Raw genomic sequence first — 22,092 nt, forward strand, 5'->3', positions numbered from 1 at the left:
CGCAAGCACGCAAACGGGGAACCCCGTGATTTCCTGCGATAAATTTATTTTGTATACGTATTTACGCTTAAGTGGCTTGACAAGGTATATAAACGCTGGCGGATCGCATCAGGAATCGTCAGACACGTTCGAACTCTGTGCAACGACACTACAGCCAATTTGTTATACCGATACCTCATCATGCGCTTCATCGGCTGGGTAATTGCACTGTTTATCGGGCTGGTACTTATCGACAGTCCGTATCTTGCCATGGCAGCGACACTAGGCAAATGGCCAATTTGCGGTAACGCGAGGTGTCCACCTGGGCAGAAGTGCGATTTGGTGGTAGTCAACTGCTTCAGATCTCCGTGCCCCCCTATTCCGACATGCAGACCAGATTTCTGAAGGATGAGGTTCAGCGGCGATTCATCGGTAACGTTTCGAGTTACGTAAACCAGGAACAATTCTAAGCTTTTTAATAATTTTCTCATGGTGTAGGTTGTATGGTGAATGTTTTAAAGTGAATAATATATGTAACCGATATATATATAAATATATATAACCGATGCATTAAACCGTTTACACTTTCTTTTACCGATCCGACCATTTCAATTATTCCCCACCTCATCGATCCTCCTGTATTGAAAATACTCGATGCTGTGAGGATAAACAAGTTACTCAAATGTCACAGTTCGATTCAAACATTTCATTGACCTTGGATTACCATCTTTAATCAACTATATCGGCAGTTTTTTTGGAGCTTTTTCTCGGAGGCCCACAGCTGTTAGTTTCAAGGTTTTCTTCCTCGATTGAAGCTTGTATCACATGAACAAACCACGATGCGTTTATTTTTGCTTCTCAACTTCTTGATCGATTTGAATACTGATATGTTTGAATATTCATCGAGAAGTTAACAGTTGCAGCAAATAAATTTGCCAAATCGGTAGGTATGTGAATATAATATTGAGTAAAATATTCCATAAAAAATTCTTGATGTAGCACGAGGCGGTAAATTGAGCATTATCCTGACAATGAGCTCTGCTCCTGCTTTAATCTTTGAACAATCTTATTTGCCATGGTCAGGCATTTTTTCTTTGAAATATGTACAAGTTTTAATTTTAATTTTCCTTTATACTGTGATTCATATTTTTTTACAATTATAAATTCAAAGCAATAAAGCAACACTGACGTGTTGCACAGGATTGAATTATCGAAATATCACATATAATATATAATAAGAAAATACTTCAATGCGTTTAGTGATCCGAAAGTGGGCCGATTGTGACTAAAATTTATGTGAAACCCACGGCTTGGGAGCCTTTCAAGAAATCCGACGTTTACGATCGTCGAAACTCGCCGCGTGTCATCAGCCACGGTTTCTAGCCGGACGTCACTTCTCACTTAGATAACACGGCTCTCAGAAATTACTAAGACGATTGTAATCCTGGTTTCCCGGTTTACTGATGTGCTCTCCAGTCTCTAACCGTGGCGTAACTATTAGCTATAATGACCGAGATAAGCCTCAGGACCACCCTACCTGCACTATCATTGCTGGCAGCTGCCTAGTTAACAAGGCTTAAAAAGCGAAGAAGTCTCGTTTTTAAATACCAGCACAGCATCTTTGTGCATAAAAATCTCAGACTGAGTTTGTGTAGCATTTACTGAGTGAACAGAATCAAGCTTTTGTGAATATTTTCATTAAGCAAAACGCGAAAGGGAGGAAAGCCCCACATATAATGTCATCGATCGAGTGTGAAGACAAATTGAACCAAGCAAATGTATTTGTTCATTTCATCGGGCACGTTCTACAAACGCAGGCATTAAAAATGTCTGAAAAAAATAAGGTATAGCGTTAAATAAGTGGAAGCTATTACAACTGACGTTTGGAATTCAATATCACAGTTTGCAATATACAGCCATAGCGGGGCAAATCGATCAGGTGTTAACAAGTGTCTCACGGCTTGGCACACCAACACAAAGCACCTCGTCCTACCGACTACGCCTCTGACACACCGGGAACTCGACGACAATTTCTTTGACGGCAACGAGGGATTTGAAAAGCGGAACCAGGACCAATGCCAGAAAAATTAAAAGCTCATCTTCTACCCGCCAAATGCCAGGCCTACGCACCACGGGAGGTTCGAAGAGAGAGAAATGACGAATAGCAAGAAAGTGACCAAGGGGGTAGGGCAGGTTATAGTCGAGGATATCGGTGCAGCGCCCGGTTATCGGAAGGTGTCGCACATTTTAAGTAAAAGCCGAAACTTTGAACGAAAATAAGAAAGGTTGTTTGAAAAAACACGAGATTTCAATTAAAGAGACAAGCTTAGTAATGAGGCATTCTGGATTTATTAGCTCAGGTTTTCGGGGGCCTCGAATCGTCTGCGTGTGAGCACCGAAGCCTCGAAGCAGAAGCAGAAGAAGGAGAAGTAGAAGGACCTCGAAATGATCCCACGCCGATCCTTCCAGGATCCTCACCTTTTCGAAACACCTCCCTTTCAAGGATGTTCCTCATTTGCATCGGTTCGAAACTCATTATTGTTTTATTTCTCAGCTGCTGGTCCGCTCCCGTTTAGATAGATCCTCTCGCCTCCTTCCGTCGAGACTTCTTCTTCTTAATTTCGCTTGTACCCCAATCAGCCACCGTCGATTATCGCGTAAACGGTCCGAGGCTCGTGGGCCATTTTATCTCGATACCTTTTTTGGGCTATCAAACGGTTCGGAGAATGATGCAGCAGAACGGTGAATGGCTAAGCCCCGAGAACAGCCAAGCTACGGCATTTTTTCTACGACATAAGTAACCAAACGTTCGTCCCGGCAAGATGAGAAACTACTAGTTTTTTCTTTCCACACTGTAATCACTAATCGGCAACTAAGAATTGCACGTAGCACAACTTTTATAAAACTTACCAAGTCAAATCTACATAAGGTAATAGTGCTATAACGATTAGTATTGAGACTAGACCAAACGTGCAACATGTTGACAATGAGTAGACCAAATGTGCAATGTGATATGTAATACCTAAAGACGAGTCACACCGGTACCAACGACTTATGTTCTTGTTGGTTGCCGGAGCATCCGCAATCAGTCCCCTTTGCGCAATCAGTATTCGAGGTACACGGAATACAAAGAAGAGGGAAAGAGATGTTCTACGGTAGCAATGACGCCTCGAGATAAGGATCTGCTCGTCGCCTCGTTAATGCCAGCTTTACATTTCACAACGTTGTTACTCCCCTCGCCGTTGGGCCTTACGAAGCATTCGGAAGGAGAAAAGTGGGGTCAGATCGCGTGACAGATCAGCCAGTTTACAGATAGAGGCTGTAGCGGCAAGTATTGGTATTTCCGCGCCTAATGAAGGGGGCCCGTTGGCATCACAAAAGTATCCGCAGCTGCCAAATTCGAGAAAAGATCTGTTTCAGATACGTTCACCGCGTATCTCCCTGCAAGGAAACTTACTTTGTTCCTTTATTTTTTCCTTAATTGGTGAAAAATAAATGTGCAAATTCGTTGATTGTACGAAAAAAATGTATTCAAACCATCCGCGTTTTGTGCCTCGTTAGAGGAGACGAAGTCTGATGGTAATTTTGAGAATACGCTCGGGTATAAAAAAATATGCTTGGTACAAGATGCGGCAAAACTGGTATACCCAGAGATCGATACGAATCGGCAACAGGTCGATTGCAGCGGCTCAATTGCCCCCGGCCTATTTGCTGCTTTGCGGTACCCCTAATTATGCGCGGCTCAATATCTTATCGAATCTTAATATGTGATCTCGAAATGCCGTCGGAATTATGCACGAAAATAACAATCTCTATCCGCGGTTGCAGCGTCAGCGCTTCTTCTTTGCGTGCGGGTTAAACGGCCTTGCTCGCATAAAATGATCGTTAAAAATTACTCCTGATATGGAAAATATCGTATTTCCGACAGGCCGATCTCCCGAGCAACGCTCGGCAGAACGATGAATTCTGTATATAAAAAAAATACAGAAAATAATTGCAGCGGGTAGTTAAATCGGGATACAATTTTCATTCCGTTAATTTGAACTCACGTCATCTGGGATTGATCGTTTTCGTGATGGGAGGGCATAAGTACCTACCGGAATTTTGCAATATCGCTCGAAATTTATGCGTCAAAGTGGAAGATGATCGGCGTGGAATTTTTTAACTCAGAAAACGATTCCACTCGGCCCGCTGTAATAATTATTACTATCATTATTGTTATTTCAAATAACCGCGAAACGCGCTTGACAAATGATCCGCAACTAATTATCTCTGCTCAGGCAGTAAAGCTCCACTATATCTTGTACCTACACGACGTTTACCTGCCAATCATGCAAACGGCTGACTGGAAATGAACGTTCAACAACGATCGGCTATCTGTAAACTGAATAATCTCGGCATACGACTAGACCATCCGTTTCGTTTCTCGTTAACGATTCCTCGTTCTGCAGACTGTGCAAATCTCGTATCATGTCGTTACGCCTCGCGGTGTTGCATCGGCAATACCATCGACCGTCAGAGGCAACTCGAGAATGGCACAGCAGTCACGGTTTATAATCTTGATCAGGAATGCCAAAGGTCACTTTGCACCGTAAATCGCGTACCGACAACTGATTCGAACAGAATCTAATCCCGCTTTTAAAATCGCAACCTTAAATCCTGCATTCCGAACACCTCGAAAACAGCGATCGAGAGGCGCGGTACGACGTTGTAGGTACCTGTTATACTTTGCTCATACATAGGTATACATATACGTTATTCCGAAGCGAATCCGGAGCGGATTTATTTCGTCGGCTCGATAACCGGCGGCACCGTTCCGTCTGTGCAGACGAATGTCCCCGGGTTGCCCTACGCCGCGTTACGTCGTATTACGTATATTACCGAATACTTTAATCAGTTTGGCTCGCTCCTTGGATGGATCGAGGGCCGGGAGCCGGCTGACTTCTTGCCTCCGCTTCTCGATCCCCGTCCTTAATCCCCCCTGCGTTTTACCGGCAACGCACTCTCACCATACGAGCCGAGGAGAACCTGCAGGCCTCCATGAATAATACACGCGCGGCACAATTAGCTCAACCGTTTCCAATTTAATCGGCGAATTATCAGCCCTACAGAGAATGGAGACCTGCTCTTGCAAAAAATTTAGCGAGTATAGTAACGACCCGCAGCGATCGAGTCTCTTTCGAAGGAAGCGCAGCCGCGGATCAGACGCTTCGCTCTTTGCAGACGGATAGATTTGCGTTGTCCATTTCGAACGAGAAGCAGTTATTTTATTTTCATACTTTGCAGGATTTGCCGAATACTCGCATGGCCACATAATCCTTCAGCTAGATAACGCGGATAAACGAATCGCAAGACTTACACAACTAGGCTGTTACTCCAAATAACGGTACCTACTTGTGATTGTGGCGAAATTTTCATCCAAAGAAATTAATAAGCAAAATACGTTCAACTGGCTACAAATAAAGATCGTTTCGTATATACCTACACGAATTTTTATAATCCTGATGCCAAGTTTTTACAGCCATTTCGAAACAAATTGACGTCTCAATTCGAATCACGTGTATACGCGTTTGTTTTTCCCTTATGAATAAACTCGAACGTTAATTCGCAGTTTACTTGCAAAACCGATTGCCTCGAATCTTGAAATTGAAATGATTTAATTACTTTTTCTTACCGACTTCCAAGGTTTCCTTCCAACAATACCAACGTTATTAGCTCTTTTTTAAACACCTCAATCGTATGAGTTTCTTTTTCCGGCATTTTACTCGAAACCGGTTCTTACCGATCAAACAAGGTTTGCATATTTCTTCGTCACAAGTTACACGGACACACTGTCTCTGATGAAAGCGGACAATGTCGCGTGTATCACATCCAGGATTGCTCCAAGAATTTTCCCCATAAAAACGACGTTTACATTCGCGCAGATCCACTGTCAGGTTATTGCATCGCAAATGTTCGCATAAGACGATACACAAATTTCTCGAGTACCCCTCAAATTCTACCAACCACGGTTAGTTTGGCGTAGTGACAATCACGGCCAGAGCTTGCTGCTGATCTAAACAGGTGCTAAGAAAGTAAAAAATCACTGGAATCACCATCACGATTCGCTTGTCTACACATCGTAACTGCCACCTACGCAATTATTTATCACACCGTCTATCCACCTCAATAATTTGCGATTACAAAGTGTTGCACCGCACAGTGACTCAACCTGCAATTGACTTAGGCACGGAACCTTGGGCTTGATCGATTCCAATTATTTCAAATGACTGCTCAATTTTTTCTCTGCTAAACCGAGCAATCGATGTGAAAACACGGGATATGCCTGCAGCAATTTCTAGTATAGTTACAAACACCGAAAGCCAACTTTGGAATTGCGAAATTCTCGTGCTCTCCTGACGAGACGGTCGCGTCCTAAGGGACTGACGACCCCGAGTCGGCCATTCTTGCCTCGACAGCGTCTTGAACTTTAACTCCTCATTTCCTGACTAAGTTTCGAGTACCGAGAGAAACCTGCGCCCGAAGGCCGAGTACTCGAGTTTGACCCTCGTAATCGCCGTCCTGACACGCAGGGGTCAACGGCGCAAAGTTGACGCGGCAAGTCTTCGCCGTCATCTATCACGACGTCTCGTTTATGCCCGGGCATAATTATCACGTCGGTACATTCATCTATTTTAATAACGATATCACTTAGCAGCTGCTCAACCTTCAGGTAAATGGGCTGGAAAGATCCCTCGGAGATGGATCACCCGCGGCTCTCGCTGGTGCCTGTTATTACCGTATGCACATCAGTGATTTACTCAGCGCCAATCGCGTCGTGTAAAATTTTCACATTGTGTAATTCTTCGTAGAGATACATTGACGTGCGGAAGAAAATTTGTTGGAACTTGATTAGGATGGATTTCCTTCAACCGTCTTGACAGCTCCCACGACGAATGGCGATCCTTCCCCTTCCCCTGGGAAGCCCAGAGAAGAGCGTAGTATGGGAATATTATCCTTTAGTTCAACGGGTTGGAGATTTCTTTGACAGAGTGAAAGGATTTTTCGAACTTTATTGCCGGTTGTTAGCGGTCGAGTGTTTGTTGATTATTGGGTCCAGCGGTCGTCCCTCACGGTGAGAGTTGCCGCCAACGTAGAGAAGATGAGACGATGAGACCCCCACAATGAGGAAAAATAATGAGTAAAATCATCACCGGTTTGCTTGACATAACGGCCTGGCGTTGTTTGCACAGCGGGCGGTTTACCGTGGGTCCCAAACGCTGCCAGCTCACGTTGCAGGCGAAGAACACGTCAAGTCGCTTGCACGGAGAGATGATGATGCCGAGCCTTCGACGGTCGATTCTCTATTCTACGAGAGTTTAATTTTCGAGTCTCTAATCATTGAAAGCTTAGGATGCAGCTGACGTAGCCCGTCCGACGATCTCGATCCCTGGACCCCTTTGGCGCTCCGCTTTAATTGCCGATCCAAAGTTCTCGCCGCATCTCAGATATCCCGTGTAGGTAACCTGTTCGGTTACAATTAGTATTTATAAGGATTACCATGGAATGGTTAAGACCTCGAATTCCTCTTCGGCTTGACGAGCCGGCCTGCAACCGCTTGACGATTCCGACGAAGAAGAAGGGAAAGAAGACGAAGAGGAAGACGAAGACGAAGACGAAGAAGACCAAGACTTTTTTACTTTGTCGCGACAGACACGGTGCACTGTTTCATTCAACGCCCAACCGGCGTTCCTATCTGGCCGCAGCGCTCGCTCCGATAAGACGTGTTAACTAATGGCTGATTTGCATATGTACCTAACCCCGCTCCGACTAAGTGAGTCCCGTCGGCCGCTACGTTCCAGGTTCTATCTCCCTCGCCTTACTATAGGGACATGTGGGAAACCTGCTCCAACTGACCCACCGCAGGGACTCGATTCATTTAGCCACTTGAGTAGACTCCAAACCTTTCGTCTGGAAGACCCGTCGAAAGCCTCGACCCTAACCCGACCCAACTTGACCCAACTCCGGTGGACCAGTAGAAAGACTTTCGTTGCTCGGGTCTGGACTCGTCCTGATTGCTGACAGAGGTTGACGCGAGGACGAATCGAGAGGATAAAATCCGGATCATTGAATTTTCATACCAACAGAATCGGTCCGTATTCACCCTTCGTATCGAGACTTTCGCGACGAGCCGTTCTAACGAAGTAATTCAATTTAGAGACGACATAATGAAGCTATTAAAGACGTAACCGAAGAATAAGGAGGGCAGACCGGGGCACGGCTGGGTTCTCTGTTAACCGGAGTTGCCTTTGGTGACGAGTGCCGCCCACACACTGCCACTTGACCTCTCGGCAGCCTCCGTATCTCATAGTTAACCCTATCAACTCCTTCCCTGTATATAACGTACATGTATAACGACGTCCTTATACTCGCGCGTTATTCATTCTCACTGCATCAATAGCGGACCACAACACTTAGGACTCGTCTCTACATATCTAGTTCAGAGTCCTTGGTCTCTTGCATTTCGCCATCGGTCATTGGTGGTTCGAATATTATTTTACTATACAGACGTTTCAAGTGAAACGTTAGAGCGTTTACATTTTAGGACCTCACTCAAGTCACCCGTAGGACCACTTAACTCGTGATGACAGAGATCTAAACTTCGGCTTGACCGTTGTTGGCTCAAGTATGAAATGAAGTTGAATATTTAGCGGTACATCTTTCATTACTCCGACTGGCGCGGGGTCTTTCAGACCTTCGGATATCCAGTATGGAGGCCTAGGAGGCAGAAGGCCCGGAGCGCGTGCGTACTTCTTCGCTCGGTTGAGTTTTTATTTGCCTCGAGTACGTTCTGTTTGCTTTTGAATTACGATGCCGCGTCATCTTCAGGCTTTCAGCCGGAGCAGGAAAGCTTTGAGTAAGCTGAGCTGCCGATTCAAGAAAATTCGACCGGGCAAGACGAAGGTTCGTCGTCGGTAGAGTGCAACCACCGCCATGCGTCTCCTACCTACTTTACGGAGTTCAGGTTGTTAGAGAGAGAGAGAGGGAGAGAGAGAAGAAGCGAGAGAAAAAAGATAAGAAAAAAGATGATGAACTACGGCCTTGCGATTAAAGTGAAATAACACTCGACTACCGAGAACTTACAGCGCGTGTATCGAAAAGATTTGTCGTCGCAAGAGGTGGATAAAAATATTTCAACCTGCGAGAAGCGCTTTGGCATAAGAAATTTGGGCTGTCCTCGTGTTTATATTCGGCATAAAATATGGCGGTACCCCATACAGCGCCCAGGTTCAATTCATCCCAGTATCGCTCCTATTTGCCGGTCTCTCTTATAATTCAATACCACTTACGATGGTCCGATTATCATCGGACACGTGCTTGAGTAATGCGTTTCCACGTTTATTGGTACGTCTTCGAAAGGGGTGATTCATTGTCCGAGATCACGACGGTTCGCGAGGGTACGACGCATTCAGGGATCGCAATATGTATTTCCAAGTGTCCTCAAGACGGAAACTACACCGGAGACCCTGCAGCTTGTCCCCGGGATATTCGGCGCGTCGCATTCTTATATCCTTAATTGATGGCAATAGGGTGCAGCGTAATTTTATTCAGCACAGACCTGAGATGCTAGAAAAAGAGCGAAAGAATGCACTGCACAAAAAAACGAAGAACACTGCTGCGCGTGGTAACGAGTGAGGCATCAAAGATAGGGGTGGTGGTGGTGGTGGTGGTGGTGGAGCAGAGCGCTCTCGGGGACATTTTGAAATATGTATTACGCGGAGATTATATGTTTATGTATGCTCGAGGCAGCGCTTCGAAGTGGCGTATTTTTCTTTGATACGTTCTCGCCCCCAACCCTTGGCGGGCAGCACCTCCGTCGCATCGGGTGAGATTTGAATAAGAGCATCCTCTCACCCGCCGAGAGGGTAACTGGGGTGGGTTTTGCTGGAGACTTTTTACAAGACCGCAACCTCATTAAATATGTATAGCTTCACCCCCGTCCCTCATCCCTCGATAGCACCGAGTAGCTGATTACGCGAAACATATGTCCCGCAGATTATGGCTCACGGGTCACGGGAATAGGGGATGCTCTTCGATTCGTTTACGCAGCTATCTTTGCATTGTCATTCGACGTCTCGCCTTTTAACCCCATTGATCTTTGTCGATGAATCTGACGGAGTTTTAATTATGCTCAAACGGATACCTGCCTCTCATAGGTTAGCGGTTCGATCGCAGCATTAGGTTTCTTGGAGATTTTATACTGCCAAGAACTGCTGCGGAAAGATGCGATGAAATTTTTCAAAAACAAGTAAGATTTAACATAGGTATAGTAATTTCTTGTGAATCAATGAAACGATTAATTTTTTAACGGGCTGTACACACGCCACGCTTAAATAGATCCCGATTAATCAAGTTTTGACATTCCGTTTCGAAAATCATGCGAAACTATCAATTTTTGTGCAAAAAAATTTCTCAACTGGTGTAAGAAAAAAATGATATAAGTATTGTAATAATTCATAACTTTCACGTCTCTCGCGTATATTCCACGATCTTGATTAGTTCATTTTGCGAAAGTTCACATCGTGAATCACTTCGCGCCGATTGGTGCGAATAATTCAATCGATTTCACCGCTGAGACGAGGAATTAAATCTCGACTATATTCTGCACCGGGGATAGAACGAGTAAAAGAATACTCAAACTTTGAAAGCAATGCGGTCGCTTATTAAGACGAAGCGTCGGTGGTAAGGGAACCGGGTAGTGTTTAATTTCTTCGAGAAACAAATGACTCGCGAGTTATCACCCCGAACGGGCAACCCTCCCATTTAAAAATGTAAATTCGTTAATGCAAGCGTTACGGGGTCGAGGAGAAGGGAGGTTCCGGCAGAGAAATAGGAGTGCGAAAATTTGTTCGCCATCTCCTCGGCTCCCGGCTCCTGGCGGGCGCTGCAGGCAGGCACCCCATTACCTGGGGCTATTATCCAATACAAAAAATCAAATAAAATATGCTAAGTTACGCTTGGAAAGCTTCGGGGAGTGAGAAAGCTCCGAGTCTCTGCGTGGCCGAGGGGTGTGGGAAGGTTTTCGTCTTTTTTTTCCTCCGTTTTTTCCAACCCTGTCTCACCCTAGGCCCCATTCATTCCCAATGGGATGAAAGAAAGAGTCGATTGCTAAGGAACATTGGAAAATTACAACCTTGCTGCAACGATTCGCTGCACAGGCTGCCCGATTCCGAGGGGTTTCTTGTCTGTGTGTTCTCTGTTACACATTAACGGACACGTGGCAAGATCGTTGTGTCGATTCGATCGGAAAGGAATGTTAAAAATTTCGTAAGCAAGAGTGAAATTCGGTTTTTAATTATCTCGTTCACCCCGGCAACGCTCGTTGCGAGGTATCTAATCAAATTCACTGCTCGCGTCACGTCGAAGCCATTGTCCCGGCTAATTGTTGTAACGGAATTAACTTTTTATAGGAACTAATATGCGTGAAGCTCTTGGAAAATCAACTTTCCATAGTCGAAGACGAGTCACCTGTATTTCTAAAATTTGTGTACTATTTCTCGGCTTTTCATTCACACAGCTGATTCAGCGATGATTTTATTTTTCTCCGGAAAATTCGGCAACTGTTCAACGTATCTTTTGCGAATTGTAAGAATTCGAGAGGGGCTGGTCAAAGTGTAGACAAATTTACAGTAAAACTCTCGATAAAACACATAGGTGATGCATGAACTAATTACACTTGTATCAATAGTGTTGTACTACTTTCACCTCGGCAAGTTTTCAAAACATTTGGTGAAAGAAACGCAGATATTTAGGTTTGAGAAAAAATAATTATCTTTTTATTGCCTTGCAAGGTGAAAATTTTTTACCCCTGCATTCCGGTGCAAGTATATTATATACACGTAACTATCTAGGTATAGTGTTGTATGCATTGCAGGCGAATTTCTACCTATCGAGTATAGATATAAACAATGTTAAAGAAATAGTAATTCAGGTATCAATATCCGTCGTGAGAGATGATATTACCCAAGAGCTGAACAACCTTTTCACAGAAAAAGATATGAGTTCACTTTTTGCCGTCTGCCGGCTGCAACGGGTACTGATTTGAAGATAATGTAAAAACGGGCAATAATTATTTATCAATTTCACGAACATTTGACACGTAACGCTGCCGCTGGGCCGACGTGGAGATCTAGTTTACGCATTCGGATATATATCGATGGCAAAATAATAATTTCCAGAATTTTGATAAATGCGTATTACCTACCGACTAGGCCGGTAAGGATTGCAAAATTCAACAAGCGTGACGCGAAATCATTAATGTGGATTTGAAACGCGGTAAGTTTCGGCTTTGCAGGTTTCGAATAAAAAAATGCGGCCAGTCCGCACGGCGACTCGTGCTCAACTCGTGCCTCGAGTAAAACTATGAAAGGAATGAAAAAGGTTGACGAAGTCGGGGCCAAATTTTATAAAACCATTGGCGCGAGAGAAATGCCTCATGTATGTGTAAATGTGTAGGTTTGGTACATGCATATAATACCGTAATGGCTCGAGCAGCGCCGCCGCTGCGGAACAATACCGCGGACACATACATTCGAGGAACTAGATCCCATTAAGTTAGAGGACAAAAAAACACAGAAAATGAAAGAGCCGAGCAGCCGCGGGTTTACGTATCGTTGGCCAGCTTTTTTCAACCAGTTTCGTAAAATACGCACAACGTCATGGTCCGGTTCTTGACGGCGCGGGTACGGGGAGATGCTCGCACGCGCCGCTTACGTCCACCACTTCCACACCGAGAAAGAACTTTTGTCAGGTTATTACTGCATCCTCTCGGAGGAGAGTCGGCGCGTTTATTCGACCAACTTTCGAGCGCCTCGCTATAAGCTGTGAAGAATATGGAAAAATTGATGCGAGTCGAAATTGTTTCTATTATTGCTTTGGGAACCTTGCGACTTTCGAAGGTGAAAATTTAACTTCAATTTGAAATGGTTGGTTGGCAAAAAAATTTACTAGGAGATAGGTGTAAGTTGTGATTTTATTTAAACTACTTTTACTCGCGAGGCCATCGAAATGGCTCTTCTTTCTTTACGAATGTGAGTCAATTATAAACTGCTATTTCTTGATTTTAATTAATATCGAACCTACGTTGTACAGTTAGATAATCGACGATGTCAGCGTGAAGAAAAAATAGTTTATCAGTCACTTTATAGGAAATAGTCTTCTGAGCGAAAGGCTTCAAGCTTTTTTCTGAGCTTTTGTATAATGTAGTTCAATTAAATATTATATTCTTGTATTTTCAACGGCATTATGTATTCGAAGTTAATTAGTGTAATAATTTGACAAATACTCAATCTCCAATTGGCGAGCCGATCTCTTTATATTATTCTTTTTGCGAAAATAGAGGAAATGCTCCTACGCCTGCACTAAAAATCTCAAACTGTTACAGGAACGGAACGAAAAGGAGTTGCAGGCCAGTCGGTTATACAAGCCCATCCAGCAACCTCTCTTACCGGTTTCACGTACGATGAAGTAAGGCACTTCGCGTAACGTCAGGACGCTACTCGACTTGATCGTCAAACCCTCCGCGTATAACGCAAGTGTCCTCGCTGCTTTACATTCCATTTCATTTGAGCATACATCCTCTATACATGTGTGTAAGAGGCTTGAGATTGAAGAGAAATAATTTTTCTGTTCATATATTTTTCTTGTATAATTTCAAGCAGATGATTCAAGCCGCTCGTATATATCGAGTGTTGATTCTTTTACAAGACGCCGCGTGCATCGAGGAAAGGATGAGAAACGTCGAACCCGCGGTCCTCTTGTTAGGACCCCGTGGAAGTTGAGCCCATTTCGAGGAGCAAACACCCGAGAAGCGTGGGTACCCATCGGTTTCTAGAAAATTGACGAATCGCCGCTACTTTCCCGTCCCATTTAAAGTGGTAAATTCTACGCCGTACCTGCATGTAAACGCTGACAAATTCCCTGCAGGCTCTCGAGGCTTCGCGGTAATGCTGCGGGCGTGTTTATGACGCCCATACCATGCAGCGGAGAACGCCAAGAAAGATACCAATGCCGATGGAATGCGTGAGAGATACGGTTCTATGAAATAATTAAAGTACGTCCACACCTATCACTCAGCCTAACGTGGGTTAGCCTCGCCTTATAGACGTGACCTGCTACGCTGCTACTACAAGTACCCGTGATATAATGCATAGTACCTAGGTACTAGCCCCTACCCTCGTTCTCCAGAGCATTGTGTCGGCCTCGGAGAATTTGTATGTCCCGATACGGAATCCCCTCCGATCTAATCCCCTCGTACATACATATCATACTTGAGAGATTTGTAAATGAGTTTCTGTGACGTACACACGCGTTTTTGCAGCTGGTAAAAATTTACTCTAAATATTTTTTAGGTATTGTAATTGAGATGGCAAAAAATTTGTTTCCGCAAAATTGCAAAATCATGAAATTAGTGATTTGGAAAGTATTGAAGAAATTTAAAATGTTTCATTGACGAGATAGAGAATTGGTTAAAAATTCATTGCTGTTGCACATGCGTAGCATGGCTGCATAATTTGTTGCACTTTTTGGAAAATTCCGTTTTTCTTTATTCCCACGGAACTTCGGTTAAACCTATAGGTATAATAAATACCGAAATGCTTTAGTCAAAAACAACAAGAAGTTGAATACACCTGTGCATAGCATGTGCGTGCTGGTTGAATAGCGTGTACCGTAAATTGATTTTCTAATTGAATAATTTACAACGAAAAGTAAGGTAGTGTTGAAAAAATTAAGCCCTTCATGTACGCAAGAAGCATTAAGTAATGGTGAGCAATGATTTTCCAATAAATCAGCGGCGTTGATGCACGATACGTGTATGTTGTTCCCATACGGTATATTAGCATATCGAATAGGCCCGAAAGATTAATGTCTACGGGTAAAGAAAGAAGAGAAAAAGCAACCAAACAACAAACGAGGAACACATAGTTCGAATGTTTCTCCTCTTTTTTTCTCCATGTTTTATATGCCTATTTCCTATTTCATTTCTCATACATTTATGATTCCACTTTTCCCCAGCCGGAGTCAAATTGTGTCGCGAGCCAAAAATGCGTCGGTCAAAATTCAATCGCTTTCTTCTGCGTCGGATGACTAAAGAGGCAGACACGGTCCTAACGCAACCCGAGGTAGTCTTGTTTTTCGTCGAGTTCGGTCCGGTTGGACTTTTCTGTTGGACAAAATTAATTGAGATTTGACAAGCATCAACGCTCAGGAATCTTAAACGACCGCCGTCAGAGCAAATCGCTTGTATATGGGCATGGAAGATCCGAGGGGGTAAAAAGCGATATGCAAAAAGGGTTCTTCCACGCCTCGCACGCTCTTGAACTAATTAATGCGAACGCTAAATCACTCCGTGTCCTCCTCCCGAGCCCTGCTAAGTCTCATCGGCATTTTAATATCCTACGCGTCGTCGTCCCCTCCACATATGCAGTCGACACGTTCATATGGTTAGCATAGGTGCCTGCACACTGACGCAGAACTCGATATTTATTTACCGACCACGACCGACTTCACACACACATACACACACCATAGAGTCATGTTATTATTTAGTCTTGTGTATTTATTGGTTTTACGCTCATAGTCTATTATTGCTCTATCATAGTTCTATTACAGGTACAACACAGTCGTACATTGTAAACTAGCATGATGCTGATATGCTGTGGGGACTAAGAAAAAGTGCGCATATATATGTTTGTTTTTTAAAAATAGTCTTATGCACCCATACCTAATGTCATTGGCGCTATTAATGTCATTCAAAACGCTATTTGCCCTAGGTATTATACCGGCATGAATTAGACGCGGCTGTTCCGATGTTTACACGTCCGCACTTCTATTAGCAACGTCTAATTATGATGCCGCCGTGATCCAGGAAAAAATAAATTAGCCAGAGGCCTTTCTTGCGGCCTGTGGTCTTTCACTTCGTTTTCACCTATCAGCGGCATCCTGCAGGCGCACTTTTAATTTATTATCACACACGTCGCGGTCGAAACAATTTTCACACAAGTTTTCCGGAACTTTATTTGGTCTTATCGTATTCACAGCTGGTCAGAAGGATCGTGTGAGCTTGTTAACTGCGTAAAATGACTGACCAAATCAAGTTATAGTCAAGCACTTTAAAACCAAGAGCTTCTCTTCAGCCGAACCTCTCGACCAACAAAATTGTTGAGTGTTAATAGTTGCATGATAATGAATTGATCTTCACGAACGTCAAACGAATCGCGAAAGTCGTGAGTGACGCACAATCTTCAGAGTCCCACTTATACTGCTATTGCAATGCATTAGAACTGTTTCAAGTCTTGAGTCTGAGATTTGTTCAAAGCGCTTAGGATTAAAATCGACTGGCCTGATGAAAAGTTTTTCATGAAACTAAATGAATGAGTAAAATTTTCGTAAACATTGATTAAATTCTGTGTATTGAAATGTTTTAGAGTAATTTAGAAAAATGGCAATAGCTAATTCGAGTAAAGTATGCAAAATTTAACAGTGAAATTCATTATTTACAGAGGCATCGATGATACGAGCGTTTTCATAAAATATCTGGTATAAGTGCCTTACAGAATTTACCGTCGACCGGCAAATCTCGGAAGAATTACTTTTCCAAACTGTAAAAATCTGGAAGTTGGAAGTTTCGAAGCGGAATTTTAGGAGAAAGATTTTCACAATCTCTGACCGAATTCCATTTGACCGAATTTTTGCTGGAGGCAATGCCGTCATGAGGTCATCCGGCTCACAGACTATCGATCCGAACCACGTGTAGAAGATTAGAAATCTGATGTCAATTGGTAAGGAGAGAAAAAACGTTGCGAGCATGATATAAAAACTATCCGAACCTGCACAACCCGCAAAAGACAGCAATTATCTCGACGATCTCCTCATCACAACCGCTTCCCGATCAAATCGTCGACAACTCGACTTCAAACCCAAGTCGCATGCCTCGCGTCTCTGGATATCGCGGCATAAGAATCAAGAGCTGGATAATTCCATCGGTCAGCTGCAACGGAAGCCGTCGCGAAGAAGACGAGCGTCTCGATGCAAGCCCAGCCGAAATAAGCGGCCGGCGGTGGGCCTTACGAGGAGCCGTTCCTCGCGGGGCCCGCGGGCGTATAAGTTGTATAATACGGACGCGCCGAGGTTTCGGCAGGCTATAATCAATTCTGATTGCGGTCGAGGATCGCCGTGTGCGATACGCCGCGCGATAGCGGGTGAGAAAGGGGAAAAAATGAATAAATAAATAAAAAAACAGGCCCATCCCTGCAACTACCGTCCGTTCCGCTGCAAGCCAACGGCATTCGAGGGTTGGGGGATGATATTTTTCACGCAGGGTTCGCCTACGCGGTTCTATTCGTCGAGTTGGCCGACGCGACGGCACCGAGGCTTGCGTATCCCGTAAAAACGAAGGTAGTTATTTATCGGAAGGACCCCGCGCCACCCGGTGGATTCACCTCGACGCAGCTCCGTCCTGCAGGAAGAATGCGTCGACTCTCGGCCCGTCGGGTGGCTCCGACGACAGCCTTGATCCGCCGCACTTGTTTCTTATGATCTTATTATATCGGTACGTCCGGTCCCATTTAGCCCCGGGAGCCATCATTCAATAACGTTGATCTGCCCGGATCCCGGTCTTACCGCCGGATCCCCGACAAAGTCTGTCACTGTCAACGAGACGAGAAAACGGCGCGGAACGCCGAAGACCCTCCGAACGGCAACAGCGAATACCGCTCATGCTGCACCGGTCGATGCAACCACCTGAGTTATCTGCGCCGTGTGCGCTGTCGCACTTTTTCCACCGACGTCAGGGATCGGCGAAATCTCGACGAAAAACCCCCGACGGTTAAAAACCGTCCAAGTACGTTCGTGTGGCCTGATTTTTTCACCACTCGTTTTCTTAGAATTTTTATAATAATAACAATGATAATAATACCGAACGGATGCTACGTTTCTTCAGGATTACAACTTCCGTCAAGCAGGTGGATAAGTATAAGGTATATGTATATAATATTGGAAAAATTCGAAATAATCTCTGCAACCTTGGAGTAAATTTGATCTCAATATACGGTACCGATTGTAAAAATTGTTTCAGTTCAAGGCAACGTATAAACGCCCGTTTTATATCCATGCCTATATATTTTTATACATATATATTTAAGAGATATTTCTTTTGCCGAGACAAGGCGAATAAAAATACCAACGGAATACATACATATACAGTTGTTTGGCAACGTGGACTTGGGCAAAAAAGCCAGCTGACTTGAATAGAAACCGTTTTTATTGAAATGCCGACTGCAATTGAACACCGTCTGTAATAATATCGCATTATAACTGAGAACTATTTACCCGCAGTGATTTCTTACATACTTTAGATACGCTCTGATCAACCGCGTGTCTACCTCCAAAGTCTGCAATAATCGACTTGATGTAAAGTCTGGCGGCTCAGTAAAGCGCAACGAGAATACATCGGCGACTGGCACAAGTGGAACTCGTGAAATGTAATATCATCCGGAGCAAAGCAGTTCGGTAAAAGAGTCCTCGCTTCGTGCCGTATGCAGGCGTGGGCAGATGAGATTACGACCCCCGACCTTTCGGGTCAATTTTACCGCTGTTAGACTCCATTGAACGATACTTTGACTCGGTTTATTTTTGGACCCAAGTTTAACGAGAAAAAGAATTATTCTTTATGGTATCGATTACCCGCTTGTACCTCATCATCGCGAAGGTGATCGCCAATTTGTAACCGTACGAATCGCGGTTACCACCTTTTAACATATGTACCTATCATATGGATATTACTTGCAAGGAACATAAATTACAGATTAAGCACTGGTCATTTCTAAATTTCAGTCATGGGCCTCGTGCCTCCATGAATCATGTCTTTTACAACGTTGCTCAACAAGCAATATTTCAAATATTTAAACAGTGGTATTTTTATTCTCATCACTCGGTTATCAAAAATTGATCGTCATGCCAGAAACTCATCACGTTTAAACGCAGTTCTTACAGATCACTCAAAAAATAGTTGAGTACTCGTGATTTGATCGATTCTGTTGAACACAATAAATAATCTATGGTAACGAATTTCCAAGCATAAGGCACGAATTTTCTTCTATTGGAGAAAGTTAGATGTTTTATTTCGAGGATTACCCTCATTTTACCATCATGCCAAGAATTCATATCTTTCAATGCTTTCTATTACATTCAGAATCAAATCCACGAATAATTCCAGGAGTATGTTTTCAACATTTTAACAAGTATTGCAAAAAAAAGAAAAAATACCCAGAAAAACCTTTATTTCTAACAGTAGTTATGCTGTCGTTAAAAAAAACTTCAATTCAATTCACGACAATAGATTACAACTAGTTTTCCATATTAGAGCAACTCTTAAAGGTGTACTAAATTTTCTCCTGAACCGCTCCATCTTTTCCTCGTTAAAAATAATCGCATTTCAATTGACTTTCGCAATTTCAGGTGTCGCATTACCTAAAATCGAAAACGCATTCGAAGAAAACTTCCCCTGGCCCGTGAGAAGGGCAAAAACAGACCCCCTATCAGATTGTTTGAATCGTGGGTGGCCAGAAACAGCTTGTCTATGATTTGGTAGTGCTCGCGGCAAGTTTGTAAACCACGAAGGATCGCGTGTCAGCCGGGTGCTCGATGAGCGCATCGGACTCAGCGGGGTCCGGAAAACGGATATTGGTCTGGACGACGTATGGAGCCGTCGGTTCCGCCGGGATTAGTAGAGAGACTCTCCGGGGCGACGAGAGCAGTAACGAGAAAAGCCGGGAGAGGAAGAGAGACGGGTTTCAGAGAGAAACAGAGAGAAACAGAGAGAGAGAGAGAGGCACTCGGTCGGTGACGAGGGTGTTTAGACCACGGGCTGCAACAAGTGGCAGTCAGCGTCGCACCCGCGCAGCTCACACGCTACGCATTCACGCATTCACGCATTCACGTATTCACGTATTCACGTATTTCAGCCGACGTGGGTGCAGCCGTAGGAGATGCGTCCCTGCAGCGATCAGGCCCAGGACCCCCGGTCGGGCGTTCCGCAAACGGGACCCCAAGTAATTCAGGGGACGGATGAACGCCGCGCGACAGACTCGCCGGCGCTGGACGTAATTGATAGCGAAATGCTAATGATCCGCGCGAGTCGAGAATGACAATGCGTTTCTTACCGGGATGCGGCGGAAGCGGCTACCTGGAACTCCGCTACTTGCTATTTATTATATTCATTAAACGGCTCTTGCCCGGTTTGTCATCCCGCGTATTCCGCCCCTCAACAACACTTTCCCCTCGTCGTCTACCTGCAGCAAAAATACACGTGCCGAAAACCGTCAGGCCCGAAACGGCCGCGTCATTCTAACGCGACCAATTGACCTCTAAGTTGTCCCTCAATTGGTTCCACATCGGAGATACTATATCTCAAACACTTTGCTTCAGTTTCGCTTGGGATGACTCGCGTTGTGCAAGTGCAATTCAGGTCACGAGCACTAGAGATTCGATCAAACTCATTGCAGAGTGCAACACCTACTGTTATAGGCAGAGAAGAACCGGAAGATGTCTCTGCAGTTCTTCGTATTGTTTTCTCTGCCATGCCTACCCGTCGGAAAGCTGTGAATAAATTTGCCTATTATTCTTGTCAGCGTAGCAAGAACCTAGATCAAATTTGTTGACAAGAACTGAGGTCGACGTCTGAAACCGGAGCGTGTGTCACGGTCAGCTAGAAAATAAGTGGATGTAGTTTTTTGTTGTATTTTATTTTAACACGTTCCGTCGGTGAAATTGGGGCAAAAATGCAATTGTGGATGAGAAAAACGCTTTCGCAACTCCCGTCACGGACGATCTGAGGCAACAACCTTGTCCCACGGGCATCCCAACGATTGTTTGACCTCAAACTTTTGGTTGTACCTTAGAAACTGCACGCCAGTAAATAATAACGCGGGAGACTTGAAGTACGATGGCGATTGTCATCGTGAGTCGTACATCAGAGAACACGTGTTACACGCCATACCGGGATGGGAGTAATAGATTTTAACGACGGGATGAATCCCGGGATACACGCAGTTTTAGCACCCCCACGTGACTCACGGTGACTGCAAAAAAAGTTTGCATCGCAGTACGAAGAGCAATGCTAGTATTATAATTCCACAAAATCCCTGCCATGTATCTCTGACATTGAAAAAATCGGTGATTGAGAAATTGAAAATCGAAGCCTACCTGTAATAGGTAAACGCCTGGGGTACGTGAAGGTCCATGGGCATCGCGGGTTGGGCGCCCCCGTGATGGGCAGCGGCCGGATTGTAGTCACCGCCGGCGGACAGCGGCGGCTGCATCATGCCTGCGGCCGCCGCAGCGGCGTGATGATGGTGCCCGGCGAGCATGGCTCCCCATGGAAACCCTGCCGCCCCCGGCATCGGGGGATGTTCCAGATCGAGGCCGCGAGGACCGGCGGTAGCCGGGCCGTTCCCGCCGCCGCCGCCGCCGCCGCCTCGGTGCATCAGCCACCCCTCCACAACTGACGAATCTTATATCTCACTATTGTGTTTCACCCGCGACTGCACTGTACAATATATATGGAAAAGGGTGTTGGTATCATATGATATACCGATCACTCTGGCACGCTGTATAATGAACCACTGCTCGTTGCCGCAATCTCCACTCTGCACTGTATCGGCCGACCTCGCTGCACTCTTGTCACCACATAGCTAGCTAGCTCGCGACCTCTTCGGACCTCCGGGTTTCGCGCCGGGGTTGCGGTCGGCTCGGAAAACGCGCGGACGATCGGAAAGCAAGCGCGGCACTTGACGCGGCCGGGCGAGGATCGAGACGCGAGAGGACAGGTGCGCGCGCGATTACGGAGCCGGACGGACGACCCGGAGAGTGGCGCAGCCTTCGGCTCGGCCATGAATGACGCGGCGTGGACCTCGCGCCGCCGCGGAGGCGGAGCCTCCGAGCTTCGCGGCCACGTGACATCCCCACGAGCCTGGCGCCCCGCCCCCGCCCCCGCCCCCGCCCCGCGACGCCTCGCCGCGACGACACCCGCGGGCCCCGGCGTCGCGACGTCCGACGACTGAGGGGCGGCCGCGT

The 22,092-nt window shown here is 45.1% G+C and overlaps 1 protein-coding gene across 2 annotated transcripts in view; it reads right to left on the bottom strand.

The window, feature by feature from the left end:
• Positions 1–21,878, bottom strand: part of LOC124408565 (protein trachealess) — a 163,840-nt gene extending 141,962 nt beyond the window's left edge. For both annotated transcript variants that reach the window (XM_046885589.1, XM_046885588.1), the window contains exon 1: positions 21,223–21,878. In XM_046885589.1, the coding sequence (XP_046741545.1) occupies positions 21,223–21,503 (281 nt within the window). In that variant the 5' untranslated portion in view covers positions 21,504–21,878. The remainder of the gene's footprint in view (positions 1–21,222) is intronic.
• Positions 21,879–22,092: the final 214 nt, after the last annotated feature.

This window comes from Diprion similis, chromosome 8 (genome assembly GCF_021155765.1).
Source record: "Diprion similis isolate iyDipSimi1 chromosome 8, iyDipSimi1.1, whole genome shotgun sequence".
Classification (NCBI taxonomy): domain Eukaryota; kingdom Metazoa; phylum Arthropoda; class Insecta; order Hymenoptera; family Diprionidae; genus Diprion; species Diprion similis.